The sequence below is a fragment of the Diadema antillarum genome, unplaced genomic scaffold (genome assembly GCF_040938485.1).
Source record: "Diadema antillarum isolate AM-2024a unplaced genomic scaffold, OU_Dant_1.0 scf00000019, whole genome shotgun sequence".
Classification (NCBI taxonomy): Eukaryota; Metazoa; Echinodermata; class Echinoidea; order Diadematoida; family Diadematidae; genus Diadema; species Diadema antillarum.
In genome coordinates this window covers 2,063,269-2,079,379 of record NW_027270908.1, presented here as the reverse complement: position 1 = coordinate 2,079,379, position 16,111 = coordinate 2,063,269, and the positions used below count along the sequence as shown (strand labels likewise).

Below are 16,111 nucleotides of genomic sequence, written 5' to 3'. Positions count from 1 at the left end.
TGTACTTCGATTGATATTGTCGTAGGTATGGAATATAATAGTAAAAATCCCTGTGAGGGAAAAAAAAACTTTAAAAGTGAATTTGTTTTGTTTGTTTGTTTGTTTGTTTGTTTGTTTGTTTGTTCATCTGTCAAGATGGCTTGATAGCCCTAGGTGCAAACATGTGTGTACAAGCGTTCTTGTCTCCACGTTGCGTGGTAGTCAGATGAGGATTTAGCGAGGTTTTGCAATGATTTCGTACGGTGTCGGCAAAAGAGTCGTGACGCGATGTCCGTAATCGTAGTTTGGTTCGATTCCGTCGGGGATACAGAAGGACAAGTGTTTCACTAGGGTCACCACGAAGATGAAGATCTCCATCCTGGCCAGTTGTTCGCCTACACACACTCGACGGCCTTCAATGAGAAAAATCCACAATAAAAGTACCAAAAAATAATAATAATAACAAATTACACATATGATCTACTGTATTAGAAAAAAATAACGTTGGATATTTGAATGAATCATTTATCTGTTTTAACTGTCAGATTCAAATTATACTGTGCTCAATTAGTTCATTCAATCGTCTTTGTGTTTTATTTGTGTAGCAAAATAAATTTAGAAATAAAATAAAGTTAAATCAATCAATCAATCAATCAATCAATCAATCAATCAATCAATCAATCAAATAGGCCTATATGTATGAGGAGTGAATTACTGCATCAATATTAGCAGAACACACCGGTGAAGTTTGAGTAAAGTTTGACAATCCATTCAAAAGTAACTAATAAGGATTTATAAAGTTTTGGTCCTGCATGAGAAGTCTACGACAGTTTGCGACAGAACTGCAGGACAACGATGAAAAAAAAAAAGAAATGTAAAGAAAGTGTATAAAATATAGATAAACATTTCTTCTTCTTTTTTTGAATGAAAAGTAAACATTCCCTCGACTTATTACTGGCACATTCTGAAAGTAACATTATTCCCCTTGCTTTTTGAAAGGGGTTTGTGGAGCCGGGAAATGTGCAAACGCCGGGAAATGTGCAAACGCCTGGAAATGTGCAAACGTCTCGCCGGGAAATGTGCAAACGCCGGGAAATGTGCAAACGTCTTGCCGGGAAATGTGCAAATCTCTAAATTTCATCAACGGGAAATGTGCAAACGTGACGCCGGGAAATGTGCAAATGTTCAATTTTGCCGGGAAATGTGCAAAACGTCGCCGGGAAATGTGCAAACCATTCATCTCACCTATATTATGTAGAGATGGAAGAGAAACTCTCAATCAAAGCTGCGCACGAACCATTACCATCTTACCACCTGTCTTAGCGACCATCTGTCTTGTTTTTTATGCCTCCGCCACGAAGTGGTGCCGGAGGCATTAAGTTTTCGCGATAACTTGAGTAATATTTACTGGAATTTTACCAAACTTGGTCCAAGTATAAAGTGTGATGGGGCAATTACTCGATTAGATTTTGGATGAAATCGGCCAAAGGTCAAAGTCAAAAGTCAAGGTCAAGTCATGAAATTATATCTGTTTACGCGATAACTCAAGACTGGATCAAGCAAATTACACCAAACTTTGTCCAAGGATGATGTATGGTGGGACAATTACTTGATTAATTTTTGAGTGAAATCGGACAGAGGTCAAAGGTCAAAGATCAACGTCAAATCCTAAAATTTAACTTTTTACGTGATAACTCAAAACTGGATGAAGCAGCTTTCACCAAACTTGGTCCAAGGATGATGTATGATACGGCAATTAGTTGAGTAGATTTTAGTGACATTGGCAAGAGGTCAAAGGTCAAAAGGTCAAGGTCAAATGCTAAAAATGTTGCTATTTCCCCACATCCATGTAATGCCCAAAGTATTTTCTTGAAACTTAGTGTAGACATATCTACTGCATAAAGATTCTCCAGAGGGAGTTTCATGTCATAAGGTCAAAGGTCAAAAGGTCAAAGATTAGGTAAAAATGTTACAATTTCACTTTTCTCACAAATGGTTCAATTTAGGCCTATCTTCATGGAACTTGGTATATACACATGTACTGACTGGCAGGGATTATCTAGGGAATTTAAGGGTCATGGGTCAAAAGTCATGGGTCAGAGGTCAAGGTCAACTCGTCAAAATTTTACTATTTCCCCAATATACTAGTATATGCAATGCTTGCATTATTATTTTTAAAACTTGATATACATATATTACCTAATGGAGATTCTCTTGGAAATTTCCTGCCAGAAGGTCAAAGGTCAAAGGTTAAGGGTCAAGACCAGGTTTAAATGCAAAAAAATCTATTTATACTGTAATTACACTCTTTCTTTATACCTTGCAAATTACTCAATGCATAAACTTATAAAAGGGTCAGTCAGAAGTCAAGTAAAAATCCTCAATTCCCCAAATACATGTACCTGCACCCTTTAATAGACAATTATAGCAAACGTAGTTCAAGGAAAGTAAACATTCAAGATATTTCTGACAAACCTGTCATTTCAGTATTTTGCCAGTTATGTGAAACTGTTATCTCACATTGTGAAGACATTATACTATGCACCTATTGGGAGAATCATGCATTATGGCGGAGGCATCAGTCGCCATAGCGACATTTCTAGTTTTTGATTACATTTTCAGCATTTTCTTGCAAACCCTACAACGAATTTTCACCAGATTTGCCAGATAACATCTTAATGGTGATATGATCGTAATTTGTCAAAATGAGCCCCCCCCCCCCACACACCAGTCCTAAGGAGGGGGGGGGGGGGAGGAGTTGAAGCCTCAGAGTCCCTAAACGCTTGATTTTTTTTCTTCATCTGTCGAACCGAAAAAGAAAGAGCTAAGTTAGTGCTATGAAGACATTAATGACTAAAATTTCATGTTTCATTATGGCGGACCCAGGGCTGCCCTGATCGGGGGGGGGGGGGGGGAGGGGGAAGAGGGGGATTTTCCACATTTTCAGCACATTCTCGAAAAATCTTGGACGGATTTTCACCCAACTTGTGAGATACAGTCATATTTCTGTTAACATAATCTTGATATTTTAAAATGCGCCCCCCCCCCCATCGCCGAAAAGGGGGGGGGGGAGGGGTTTAAGCTTCACTTTTAACATCCAAAAAATCTGGATTTTTTTTAATCTTCTGTCAAACCGAAAAAAGACAGAGCTAAGTTAGTGCTATGAAGACATTAACGTGATTAGTGAATGAAATTTCATGTTTGATTATGGCGGATCAAGGGGTGCCCAGATCGGGGGGGGGGGGGGGGAGGGGAGGGGTGATGGGTGGAGGGGGATATTCCACATTTGTAGCATCTTCTTGAAATATCTGTGAGGGATTTTCACCAAACTTGACAGATAGCAAGATTATGGTAATAATTATGATCTTAATTTGTTCAAATGAGCCCCCCCCCCCCCCCCGACCGCCGAAGGGGGGGGGGGGTGGGGCTGCGGGGGGTTGAAGCTTCAGCGTCCCTAAACTCTGGAATTTTTTAAATCTTCTTCTGTTAAACAGATAAAGATAGAGCTAACTTAGTGCTATGAAGACACAGCGTTAATGAATGAAATTTCATGTTTGGTTATGGCGCGAATCATGGGGTCTCCAGATCGAGGGGGGTGAGGGCAAGGAGAGGAATTGTCCACATTTTCAGCATCTTCTTGAAAAATCTACGACAGATTTTCACCAAATTGGCAGATTGCCTCTTTACGGTGATATGCACTTAATTTGTTAAAATGAGCCCCCTCCCACACACACACACACACACACACACACACACACACACACTGCTTAAGGGGGGGGTTGAAGCCTCGGAATCACTAAACTCAATTTTTATCTTCTTCTGTCAAACGGAAAAGAGAGCTTAGTTAATGCTATGAAGACATTAATGCCTGAAATTTTATTTCACGTTTGATTGTGGCAGATCGAGGGGTGTCCTTATCGGGGGGGGGGGGGGGGAGGGGGGAGGGGAGGGAGAGGAGGGGGATTTTTCACATATTCTGCATCCTCTTGAGAAATTTTTGACGGATTTTCACCGAACGTGGGAGGTAGCATCTCAAGGGTAATATAATCCCACTTTGTTCGAAGGGACAACAAATCCAAGTTGTTCCCCTTCCCCAAAGATAGGGATAAGACCAGGGTAGCCCCCACGTCATTTAGTAAGCAGACATGAAATTTCATCAAAGTATAGATCTACCTTCTAAAAATGTGATAAAAATGTTTTCTATTACTCTAGGTTGTATAGAAAAATTTCTTTAAAAAGTATGTATTCCGTTTTTTTCATATGTATAGGGTTTTCAATAAAATTTTGAATTCCACCCGAACTACCCCACCCCCTCGTCTTGGTCCCTTTCAAGTTCAAGGGGCGGAGATGGGGTGGGGGGGGGGGCTCCATCTCCTCCCACCTTAGGGGTTGGGGCAGTGCTCATTTAGACAAATTGAGGTCATATCACCAGATAAATACGCTACGCTACGTTTCAAGCTTGGCAAATATCTATCTAATATGTGACAAATCCGCCTCCGCCGCACTTAACATTAATTCATGAATTAACTTACCATAACAGCACCAGCACTCTATTAGCTCCATCATTTTTGTATAGAAGTTTTTTTTTTTTTTAAAGCTGATATATAATTTTATTATCCGAGGGATGCGTCTTGAGTTTTCAGGAAAAAGACAAAAAATGTGAAAATGAAGCCTCCTTCCTACCCCCTCCCCTTTTGGGCATCCCTTCATCTGTCATAGTAAACTTGAACCTACATCATGCATTAACTGTATTTACAGTACTATCACCATAAAGATGCTATCTGCCAAGTTTGGTGAAAATTCGTCTTAGATTTTTCAAGAAGATGGAGAAAATTTTGAAAATCCCCCTCCTCCCCCTGGTTACAGCTGGTTATTCCAAAGGTTTGTTATCCCGAAGGCTCTTTATTCCTAAGATTCGTTATTCCGAAGGTTCATTGTTTCGAATTTCATTTACGGATTAACCAGTCTTCGGAATAACGAACCTTCGGAATAACGCCACAAATTTTCGGATTAACGAACCTCTAGGTATATAGGGACTTTGCGTGTTTCGGATTAACGACCCTTCGGAATAACGAACCTTCGGAATACCGAACCCTCGGAATAACGAACAGCACCCCCTCCCCCTCACCCTCACCTACCCCGATCAGAGCACCCCTAGACCCGCCATAATCAAACATGAGATTTCGGTCATTAATGTCTTTACAGCACTAACTTTTTCGGTTCGACAGAAGTAGAAAAAATCCCCCCCCCCTCCTCGTCGGTGGGGGGGGGGGGGGGGGATTCAATTTATCAAATTAAGATCGAATCACCATAAATATACTATCTGCCAAGTTTGGTGAAAATCCGTCATAGATTTTACAAGACTAGATCTATGCAGAAAATGTGGAAAATCCCCCTCCTCCCCCTCACACCCCTTATCAGGGCACTCCTGGACCCGTCATAATCAAACTGAAATCTTAATCATAATGTCTTCATATAACGTAGTTCCTTATTCTTCGGTTCAACAGAGAAGATTACAAATTCCAGAGTTTAGGGACCTGAAACTTCAACTCCTCCTCCCCCCCCCCCCCCCCCCCTTGGCGGTGGGAGGGGGTGGGGCTCATTTTACCATATAAGACCATATCACCGTAAAGATGGTATCTGCCAAGTTTGGTGAAAATCCTTCTTGAGATTTATCTAGAAGATGCAGTAAATGTGGACAATCTCCCTCCTCTCCATCACTTCCCTTTCTCCCACCCCCAGTCAGGGCACCCCTGGATCCGCCATAATCAAACATGAAATTTCAGTCATTAATGTCTTCAATGCACTAACTTAGCTCTATCTTTTTTTTTTTGTTCGACAGAAAAAGATTTTAAAAAATCCAGAGTTTAGGGACTCTGAGGCTTCAACTCCCCCTCCCCCTTTTTTGCCGGGTGTGTGTGTGTGTGTGGGGGGGGGGATTGGGGGCTAATTTCAATTCATAAAGATCATATCACCCTAATGAGGCTAACTGACAAGTTTAGTGAAAATCTGTCCTAGACTTTTAAAGAAGATACTGAAATGTAGAAAATCCCTCTCCTCCCCTCACACCCCCCCCCCCCCCGATCCGGACACCCTGGATTCGTCATAATCAAACATGCAATTTCAGTCATTAATGTCTTCATAGCACTAGTTTAGGGACTCTGAGGCTTCAATTTGAAGACTCCTCCCCACTTATGGCCCCGTGCCCTGCATCCCTGGATCTGTCATTAAACGTGAACTCCTGTCATCAATATCTTCAACGAACCAACCTAGCTCATTCTTATTTGGTGATATGATACAAGAAGAATTTCGATAATACCGTAGTTCTGGGACTTTGAGGCCCCTCAGGGGGGGGGGGGTGGCTACTATATAAACAAATTGAGATCCCATTGCCATAATCGTGCTACCTGCCAATTTTGTTGAAAATCTGTCAAGGATTTCATTAAGAAAATCTAAATGGTGGAAGTTCATGGGCAGTTTTGATATGGAGTTTATCTACTATCTTTATACACAATATCGCTAAAGTAAATGATTTGCACATTTCCCGGCGACGTTTTGCACATTTCCCGGCAAAATTGAACTTTTGCACATTTCCCGGCGTCATGTTTGCACATTTCCCGTTGATGAAATTTGCACATTTCCCGGCGAGACGTTTGCACATTTCCCGGCGTTTGCACATTTCCTGGCAAGACGTTTGCACATTTCCAGGCGTTTGCACATTTCCCGGCGAGACGTTTGCACAATTCCCGGCGTTTGCACATTTCCCGGCGTTTGCACATTTCCCGGCTCCACAGGGTTAGTCAAGTGGTCTTCCATTATGCTTGAAAAGAGAAAATATGTTGAATTCTCTGTATGGAGAGGAGGGTGGGTTAGTGAAACGCTGACGCTATGAGCAAGAGGGATCAGTTTAACTTGGGATGTTGTGTAGTAACCCACTATCTTGTGAAAACACGGGAACCTTTGAAAATTCTTCAATTTTCCTGTCTTCAGTCCACTTCGGAAATAAATCTTGGACCATTCTTTTCGTTTCCTCTTCGTTATCTTACATGTGAGTTTGACAAAACAGACAGATTGCACATCAAATGTTGCACACATCTTGGTGAAAGATATAGCGTTCAGTCGTTACCTCTCACGTAAGTTTCTATCACAAAGATGTAAATTCAAGCAATTCTGTGATTACAACTTATTCAATTTATCAGGTGTTACATTTTAATTGACACCAGATGGGAAGGCATCAGACTCCTTACGGCCAACATTACGAATAGACAAACGCGCGCATCAAGGCCGTGTCACACCGTTCCGGGCAAGCTACGCGGGCTTGTGGCGAGAAGGTAGTTTCCAGCACGTAGAAGATTTTCAGCGGGCGAAGAAGAATGTTTACAATTTTCATTCATGCCTTGTCAAACCGTATCTGGGGGAGTTTTGCGGCTTGACTTACGGGGAAACAAATTTACTCCCCGGAGCTCTCCGCAGTTGGTCCGCACCTGACAGTATCTTGCACGTATCTCGCCTGTAGTTGCCCGGAGGTGCTCACGCAAGTCCGATTCAACCGCAGCCAAGTTTTGAGCATGACCAAAACTTTTTCCGGGTGAGTCGCGGGAATGCCCGGAGAGGTCCACGCAGAACGCCAGTAGGAGGCCCTTAGCGGCAGCACTTCCCAGGCAACTCCCACGCAGGTACTTCGCAGTCCCGTATGCAGCCAAGATAATGAAATTCTGTGGGATTTCAGCCATTCCATCAGAGGAATTCCTTCACTGAGTTGTCAGCCCTCATGCCACTGGCACAAAAGTCACACAGTATACTCGCAAGTATAATTTAAGTAGAACGCGTCCAGCAAGTAAGACACATGCGCTGACTCGCTCAAATCCTTTTCCGCCCTCAGGAATGTCCGGTATGCTAGAAAATCCCTACACGTAACAAGCCCGAGTAGCTTGCCCGGAAAGGTGTGACAGGGCCTAAACACGGTTGCGGGTAAAAAAAAAAAAAAAAAAAAAAAAAAAATATGCGTGCGCACCTCCGGGTGACTACGGTTGAGATACGTGCTAGGTACTGTCATGTGCGGATCGTCTACGGGGACCTCCGGGTAGTCAAAATTGTTCTTTGCAAGTCGCACGCAAGGCTTGCCCGGAAAGGTGTGACACGGCCTTAAGCAATAAAGGTGATTTCACGGAGCACGCGAACGATTTGCGAAGGACGCGAATGGCAATATCCAGCATTCGTATTTTAGTCTGCAAAAGATCGTCAAACGAACGTGGGGGTTCGGAAACTTCGTCAATTGGTCGCGAATGTCGTTTTTACTTCGGCGAGAATTTCAAAAAATGTTGAAATTTTTTGCGAACCTTTTCCGCACACTTGGTCGTGATTTGCTCGTGATTTGTTCTCGAAAGTGTTTTTAAAGCCTCGTCATATGCGCAAGACCTTCGCAAGACACGCGCGATGTTCGCAAAATGATCATGAAACCCCAGACAGACCCCGAAACTTTTAATGTCTCGTGTATGTTTCGTGAAATCTGCGAAGTTTTTCCGATCTTTTTACGACGCAACTGCAAACTGTTCGCGTACCTTTCGAGACATTCTCACGAACGTCTAGCGCATATTTCGGGGATGTATGACCTACGTTTTCTACAAATCAAAATGGTAGCATACATCTAAGTATCAAACAATTATTAACAACTATAATATAGTAAGAAAAAAGAAATTAAAGACTGACAAAGAGAAAGAAATGTTTGATGTACAAAAAAAAAATCGCAGAATACACTTAAAATTAATCCAAAGTATGCCAAAATTACATTTGAAACTAGAGATTATGTGTTGGAGAAACTGCAAAAAAAAAGTGCTTTACTAGTGGACATAGGTCCTAAGAAAAAACTCTAGGCACGCACACAATAGAGAAATGAGAGAAAAAGAAATGAAAAATACAGGAAAGAAAAAAAAACTTCAACTCAAGACAGCTCCCACCCCTCCTTGAGTACATTTTCTCCCATGATAATTGAAACATTTGCGTTGTTCGCATTTCCGTCGCGTGTTCTTCGTGTACGTAACATGCTGTACTTTAGCAATGATACACATGACATTCGCACATACGTCGTGAGAACTTTGCACAAACTGCGCAAGAATGGTTTTCGGCTTCATTGTCGGTACACAATTTGGAGAAAAACTTTTCCGAATGTTGGAGCTTGTCATTCGCGTCCTTCGCAAATCGTTCGCGTGCTCCGTGAAATCACACCTTTAAGCGTATTTTTGTCGACAGAGCCCCTTAGCTGCGTTGCTACAATATTGCGCCGTGAAAAACTAAAGTGCCGTCATTCGATATTTACTTAACTCGTCTCTTTATATCTCGTGAGGCATTTTAATTTTGTCTGAGCCCCGTTTGTATGTATATATATATGTATATAATATAATATATACACATATATATATATATATATATAAATATTTACAAGCATCGATTTTGGCTATGAGACAATGCAATAGTAGTTTCCTCCTACTAAAACCACATTCCATAATGATTATCAGAAATCAGCAATATCATTTCGTTATATGTTTATAAATATAACTTCTAATTAAATACTGTCTAAGAACTATTATGCAGATTAATTAAAGTGATTGCTTTGTATTCTGCTTTCTTTTCCTTTTTTGTGTCTAGCATGTCCAGTGAGTTACATAGTATTGATTAGCAAAATATCCTGTCACTCCAGAATATATCATGCTTACCCGCCCCAAAAGGCATATATGCTTTGTTCTTCACGAACTCAGTCCCGTCGGCATTCAGAAACCTCTCAGGTCGAAACACTTCCGGATCACCCCAGATTTGGGGGTCACTGTGTATGGCGAGAATGTTCATCATGATTGTAGTTCCCCGCGGGATGACGTAGTCCCGTACACTGACATCTTCTGTGGTTACGTGAGGCACCCCAAGTGGTCCGACTGGACGAAAGCGAAGAATCTCGGTGACAAAAGCGAGAGTGTACGGCATCTTTTGATGATTAGTACCAACTATACCCTCAGAATCTTCTAAGGTCTGAATTTCGAGCAAGATCTGTGAAAATTGTAAGGTGACATCAATCTAAATGCAGTATTTACGTTCTTCTATGATGGAAAGTGGATTTCGGTTTTCCTTAAACGTCTAAAACTGAAAGGACAGAGAACTAAAAGAACTAAACAATCAGAATTTGAAGCAAAATCAATCATTCGGACAACAGGAAGGCAACACTCTGTTGTTATGTTGTGATTGATATGCCAGTTTTGTATTAAATATCTTTTCAATCAGAACATGACTGTTTGCGTATATCTTATAACGATGCCTTCGGTGGAAAAGTCTTAGATTTTGAGTCCTGGTTTAAAGCTTTTTGATTATCATCATCTCTTCAAACTTGTTTAGGAAATAGCTAAGAAGTTAAAAATAAGATTAAAAAAAACCACTGGAACTTAAGTTTGATTCTTGCGAGATAATCATATGTGCCGCCAGAGATCTAGAGTATGGCTTTTTGTTTTCTGCCAAATTATTTAAACCTTCTAGGTATCTAACTAAACAATGAAACAGAGGTTATGGATTTCCTTCACACAAAAGGGAATACAAGTAATGAAAATTATCAGTTGTTGCACTGTTGTGTCAATTACGTTTGTTAAGATTAATTTCCAATCAGATTTGGCAATCAGTACTAACCTTTTCTTGACAGCTCGGTAAACCAGCCAAGAAAAGAATTGCCCATGTTATCGACATCGAGGTTGTGTCGGTACCGGCCACAAAAACGTCAAAAAGCGGTTTCCAAATGTGTTCCTTACTGGGAAGGGTCTGCTTCTTGCTGTCCGTTGTTTGTCTTCTCTCGTCGGCAAGAAACATATCGACCAAATCTCGCAACTCATCTCCATCGAATGTCTTTTCATGTTGTTTAATCTCTGCGTTGAGGAAATCTCGGATGTGCGTAACGGCACTGCGCTCTTTCTTCAATAAGAGGAGTGGCGCATCGGGAACCAATACAATGTCACTTCCGAGTATGGTGTTGATGCTGGAGATGATGTCTCCTACTTTATTGTCGGAATCCTCGAATCTACGCCCAACAGTGATTCGGGCGATGACATTGCAGACAGCACGGTTAACCAATCTTGCGGGGTTAAAGGATAGACGATCTTTTGCAGCAAACTCTTGGACGAGCAGCGTCGCCTCTTTTTTGATTTCATGGGTAAAGGTCTCTTTTCCCATCCCGAAGTTACGTAGAGCCTTGAGAACAAAGCGGCGAGAAGCAGACCAGACGTCACCCTCAGAAAATAATACGCCACCTACGACAAAGGAAGGAGACCGCCGTGAGTTCCTTCCGTGTTATCAAAAGTTAAAGGGGCGTAAGTTCCTTCCGTGTTATTAAAAGTTAAAGGGGTGGTATAGTAATGGTGGAGATGAGGATTGGTCTTGGAACTTTTTGTGAGATACCAAGAAATCACTTATAAAATAATACAGAGCATACCATTCAAAGAAGACTTCAAAGTTGATAAGATGAGTATCAGTTTTGGAATGGCTGAGACAATCCAAAAAACAAAAATCCAAGAAACCTGAAGTGACGACGCTGCACGACCTTTTATACAAGCCCGTCAGACCGAAAATGGCTTAAAAACGTGATTTTGTGTTATAAAGTCTATGCAAATGGATTTTCTCACCTTATTCATAAAGATATGATTATTTTCACTTTCATAGGCTGAAATAAACTAATTTTAGCATAATTATGCTTGAAAAAGGTTCTGTTATAAATTTTGAGAAAAAATATAAAACAAAAGGTCGAAAAACAAAGAAATACATAATAAATTCATAAAACAATGAAATACATAAGAAATTAAGTTTGATACCAGATTGTTTTTCAAGTACATTGTTAGGAATGCTACAAAGAAAGTTATCACCAAAAATTAGGATTCTAGGAGCTTTACTTTCTGATTTAGAGTAATAATTTAGAGCATAATTAATTAATATAATGAAAATTTCCATTTCGTAGTCTTTTTGTATAATGTGGTAGGTAATGCTTGTGCCAATTTCCATGGCGATTGCGCGATCGACGGCCGAGGTCTCGCCACCCCCACCCCCCCCCCCCCCCCCCCCCCGGCCACAGAACACCCAAAAAAGCCCGGCCTGGTTAGTGTTAAAGTCGTGTATGAAGGAAACGTTCATTTTAGTCGCCTTTTTGGTTACTATAGAAAGGATCCATGGAGCAGAGACTGAGAAACGGTGATAGTCTTATACGACACTAACGATATACAGTAGTGATTGTAAGAAAGTCATGAGGGGTGACATGATATCTGATATTATATTCCACATACTAAGAATCTTAATATAGGATTGGTCAAGAGCTGATAACGTGGTAAAGCGTAGTTTTGTCCATCACATCACCTGAGAGAAGAAAAGAGAAGTAAATCAGCCCGATGAAGAGTACGAAAGGAAAGAAATGTGACCCATGCAGGTCAGTTGTAGGTAAAGTTAACAAATTGTGATAGAGAAAAGTCATGAACCAGTACGACAGTGAAACATTAAAGAGTTGAAAGTCTGCTGGGCTGGGTTAGGCAATGATCATGGTGAGCAGAGGAACTTCTAACGATTGTTGTTTTCACAGCGATGACATTGATGAAATTGAATAACTGTGTCACTGATTCGAAAGAAAATTTGATAAGCTACCACATGCACATTGACATCTGGATGAAATTTACTGGTGTGAAGTGCATTTCTGTAAAGGCAAACTCTGATGTTATATCGATATACGAAGAGTATAGATAAACATGCATTACATGATTAGCTGAAAGTTAACGTGAAAAGTTAACGGATAGGACAAATGTACATTTATTCATAGATCTATAGATGGTTGTACTACTTATAAAGGCATTCATGTATGTGAAATCCGTTGAATGGAAACAAAACATTTTTTGAGGGTGATAGCTAGCTTGGTGTAATAGTGTCTGATGTATCCGATCATTTTCCGATTTTCGCTGTTCTGCCCAATGTTAACATAAGTAATGCCTCTTTTTATTCGCCCAATTCTGGTTTTCGAGAAATGTCAGAAACTAATCTTAATAGACTTAGGGAGAGACTAGGATCCGTTAATTGGTCAATTGTTAATAACCAAAGTGATGCAAATTTAGCTTTTGAACACTTTTCACAAATATTATCATCCGCATTCAATTCCATTATACCCGTTAAGCCATTTACTCGTTCAAACCGTAAAAAGGTTCCAAAGAAACCATGGATTACGAAATCTCTCCTGAGGTCTATTAACCGTAAAAATGCTCTTTTTTTTACAAATACCGAAGTGATCCTAACAGTCGAACTCGGTCTCGGTATGTGCATTATCGCAACGTTCTTACATCATCCATACGTTTAGCCAAACGAATGTATTTTTCAAAGCAATTTATCAAGCATAAAAATGACATCAAGAGTAGGTGGAAGGTGATAAATGAAGCGCTGAACACTAAAAATAACATCGAACCACCTAGGCATATTATCAATAATGATAAGTACATTGAAGATGAAGCTGATGTGGCAGAAGTATTCAATGAATACTTTGTAAGCATAGGACCTAATCTTGCCAGCAGTATTCCGCATTCAAATACTGATTTTTATTACTTTCTAAAAGACCAGAATCAGCAGTCTCTTTTTTTTTAACCTGTCATTGAAGAAGAAATCAAAGATATCGTGCAAAACTTGAACACTAAGAAAAGCTCTGGATGTGATGGAATCACCAATTTTCTCCTTAAAAACATCATTAATGAAATAGTTATACCATTAACACACATTTTTAATTTATCGTTATCTACTGGCATAGTTCCACAAAAAAAATGAAAATAGCTAAAGTAGTACCAATTTTTAAAAAAGGACAAAAAGAATCTGTGACAAATTATCGCCCTATATCTTTGTTAACTTCATTTTCAAAACTTCTTGAAAGGTTGGTATATACGCGCACACACAAATTTCTCGAAAAGTGTGAAGTTTTTTGTAACTCCCAGTTTGGTTTTAGGAAAAACCACAGTACGACCCATGCCTTACTCACTTTTATCCATAAAGTTGCTCACGCTATAGATGATGTCTCCCACACTATTGGAGTTTTTCTTGATTTTTCGAAGGCCTTCGACACAATTGACCACGATATTTTGATTTACAAGCTACGACATTATGGTATACGTGGGAAGGCTTTGGACTGGTTTCGAGATTATTTATCAAACAGAAAACAATTTGTGAGTATAAATGGCCGTGATTCTCAATTAAAGTTAATTTCATGTGGTGTTCCACAGGGCTCCTTACTAGGCCCACTATTGTTCATTTTGTACATTAACGATCTTCCTAGTTCCTCGCCAATTCTTTTCTTTATATGTTTTGCTGACGACTCCAATCTGTTTTTTACACACAGAGATCCTTATACTCTTGTTAACACAGTGAATAAAGAACTTAAATCTGTGCAATCTTGGATATACGCCAACAAATTGTCACTTAATATTGATAAAACTCATTGTATGCTTTTTAGCAATAGTCTTAAAACCCTTCCTTTTCATCTTAAGTTTAATGAAACTGAATTAAATCAAGTCAGTATATAGTATAAAATTTTTAGGGCTTTTTATTGATAGTGATTTATCTTGGAAATCCCACGTTAGTTATTTAAGTAATATTTAAGTAACGTTAGTTATTTAAGTAATATATAGACCCTTCATCTCTTCTCCTTTCTCGCCTTTTCCTGTCCTCTTGTCTCTTTCTGTTTCTTCCTTCAAAATAATTTCCTCTTCTCCTCCTTTTCCTTCACTGTGTTTTGTTTTTCTCTCTCTATCTTTCTCTTTACAAGAGAGGTTGCTTGTGTTTGTTTGTCCGTCTGTTTGTTTGTTTGTTTGTTGTTTGTTTATTTGTATAGGATTGTATGTGTTGCGCACCGTTTATGTCCAGCTAATTGCCTTTCGATGTTATTTAGTCTTTTTGTCCACGAGGAGACTGCAAAATACAAGCTTAGCTTTTTAGCATGTCTCCTCCATTTCCTGCAACTTTAGTTTTGATTCAATATTCTCTTGCTTTTTTTCATGCGTATTATTGTTAACTTCACGTATTTTTCTCTGTTACGACATTGTATTGATGTTGTGTTATTTTGTGTATGAAAATGTTGTTGGAAATGAAATAAATGAAATGAAATGAAATATTCTTTCTAAAAATACGGGTGTTCTTAATAAACTTAAGAGTGTTTTTCCAAGTCAAATTCTGCTTAATCTTTATTCTACTTTGATTACTCCGTACCTTAATTATGGTATTCTTGTGTGGGGGAATGCAACTAGAAATCTTCTTGATATACTGTTCCGTATTCAAAAACGTGCCATCAGAAATATCAACCATGTCGGATATTTGTCCCACACGAATGATTTATTTTTGAAAAATAAAATACTGAAAATATCAGGTCTGTTCAGTTAGAACGTCGGCATATTTATGTACAAATTTTCTGCCAACGAGTTACCGGATGTTTTTACTAGCATGTTCAGAAAAAACTATTTGATTCATAATTATCCTACCCGCCAAAGTGACGCATTTCACCTTCCACGTACTCGAACAATTTTCGCTAAAAAAACGATAATGTATACGGGCCCTAGATACTGGAATGACCTCTCCCCCGAAATAACAAGCTGCTCGTCTTTATATTCCTTTAAACGTAAATTAAAAGAGTTTTTATTGAGTGCATATTTTGCAGACACTGAACAGTCGTAATGTCTTATGTAATACTGTGGTATGTTATTGTCCAATCAAATATTTTGTCCACACGTTGCAGATTCCATTTAGGGTCTTGCCATCGGGCTCTCTGAATTCATCATTAGCAATTCCACATTCTACTTCGTTTCCCTCTCTTCCTCTTTCCCTCTGCCCCTCTCTAACCTTCTATGCAGAGCTTGACGGCAGGCACCAAATGGCTTAATAGTTGTACATGTTACTTTTTGTGTCTTACTGATCATATCCTGGTGAAAGTTTTAATGCAACAATAGTTTATAGTATATATACCAAAATAGGCTGTATAATAATGATGGCTCGGTCACAGTAAGTTCATATTAATGTATAGTTTGTTTGTTTTTCTTCTTCTTCTTTTTCTTCTTCTTTTTTATTACATAAAATTTGGCAACCTTACATCATCATTCTGGTC

General features: G+C 39.6%; 1 protein-coding gene across 1 annotated transcript; it reads right to left on the bottom strand.

Moving 5' to 3' along the window:
* Positions 1-213: 213 nt before the first annotated feature.
* On the bottom strand, positions 214-11,181 carry LOC139728564 (cytochrome P450 2D15-like). The gene is made up of 3 exons (XM_071639504.1): positions 10,764-11,181; positions 9,693-9,905; positions 214-392 (listed from the first exon to the last, which is right to left on the bottom strand). The coding sequence occupies exons 1-3, from the start codon at positions 11,179-11,181 to the stop codon at positions 214-216; spliced, it is 810 nt and encodes a 269-aa protein (XP_071495605.1).
* Positions 11,182-16,111: the final 4,930 nt, after the last annotated feature.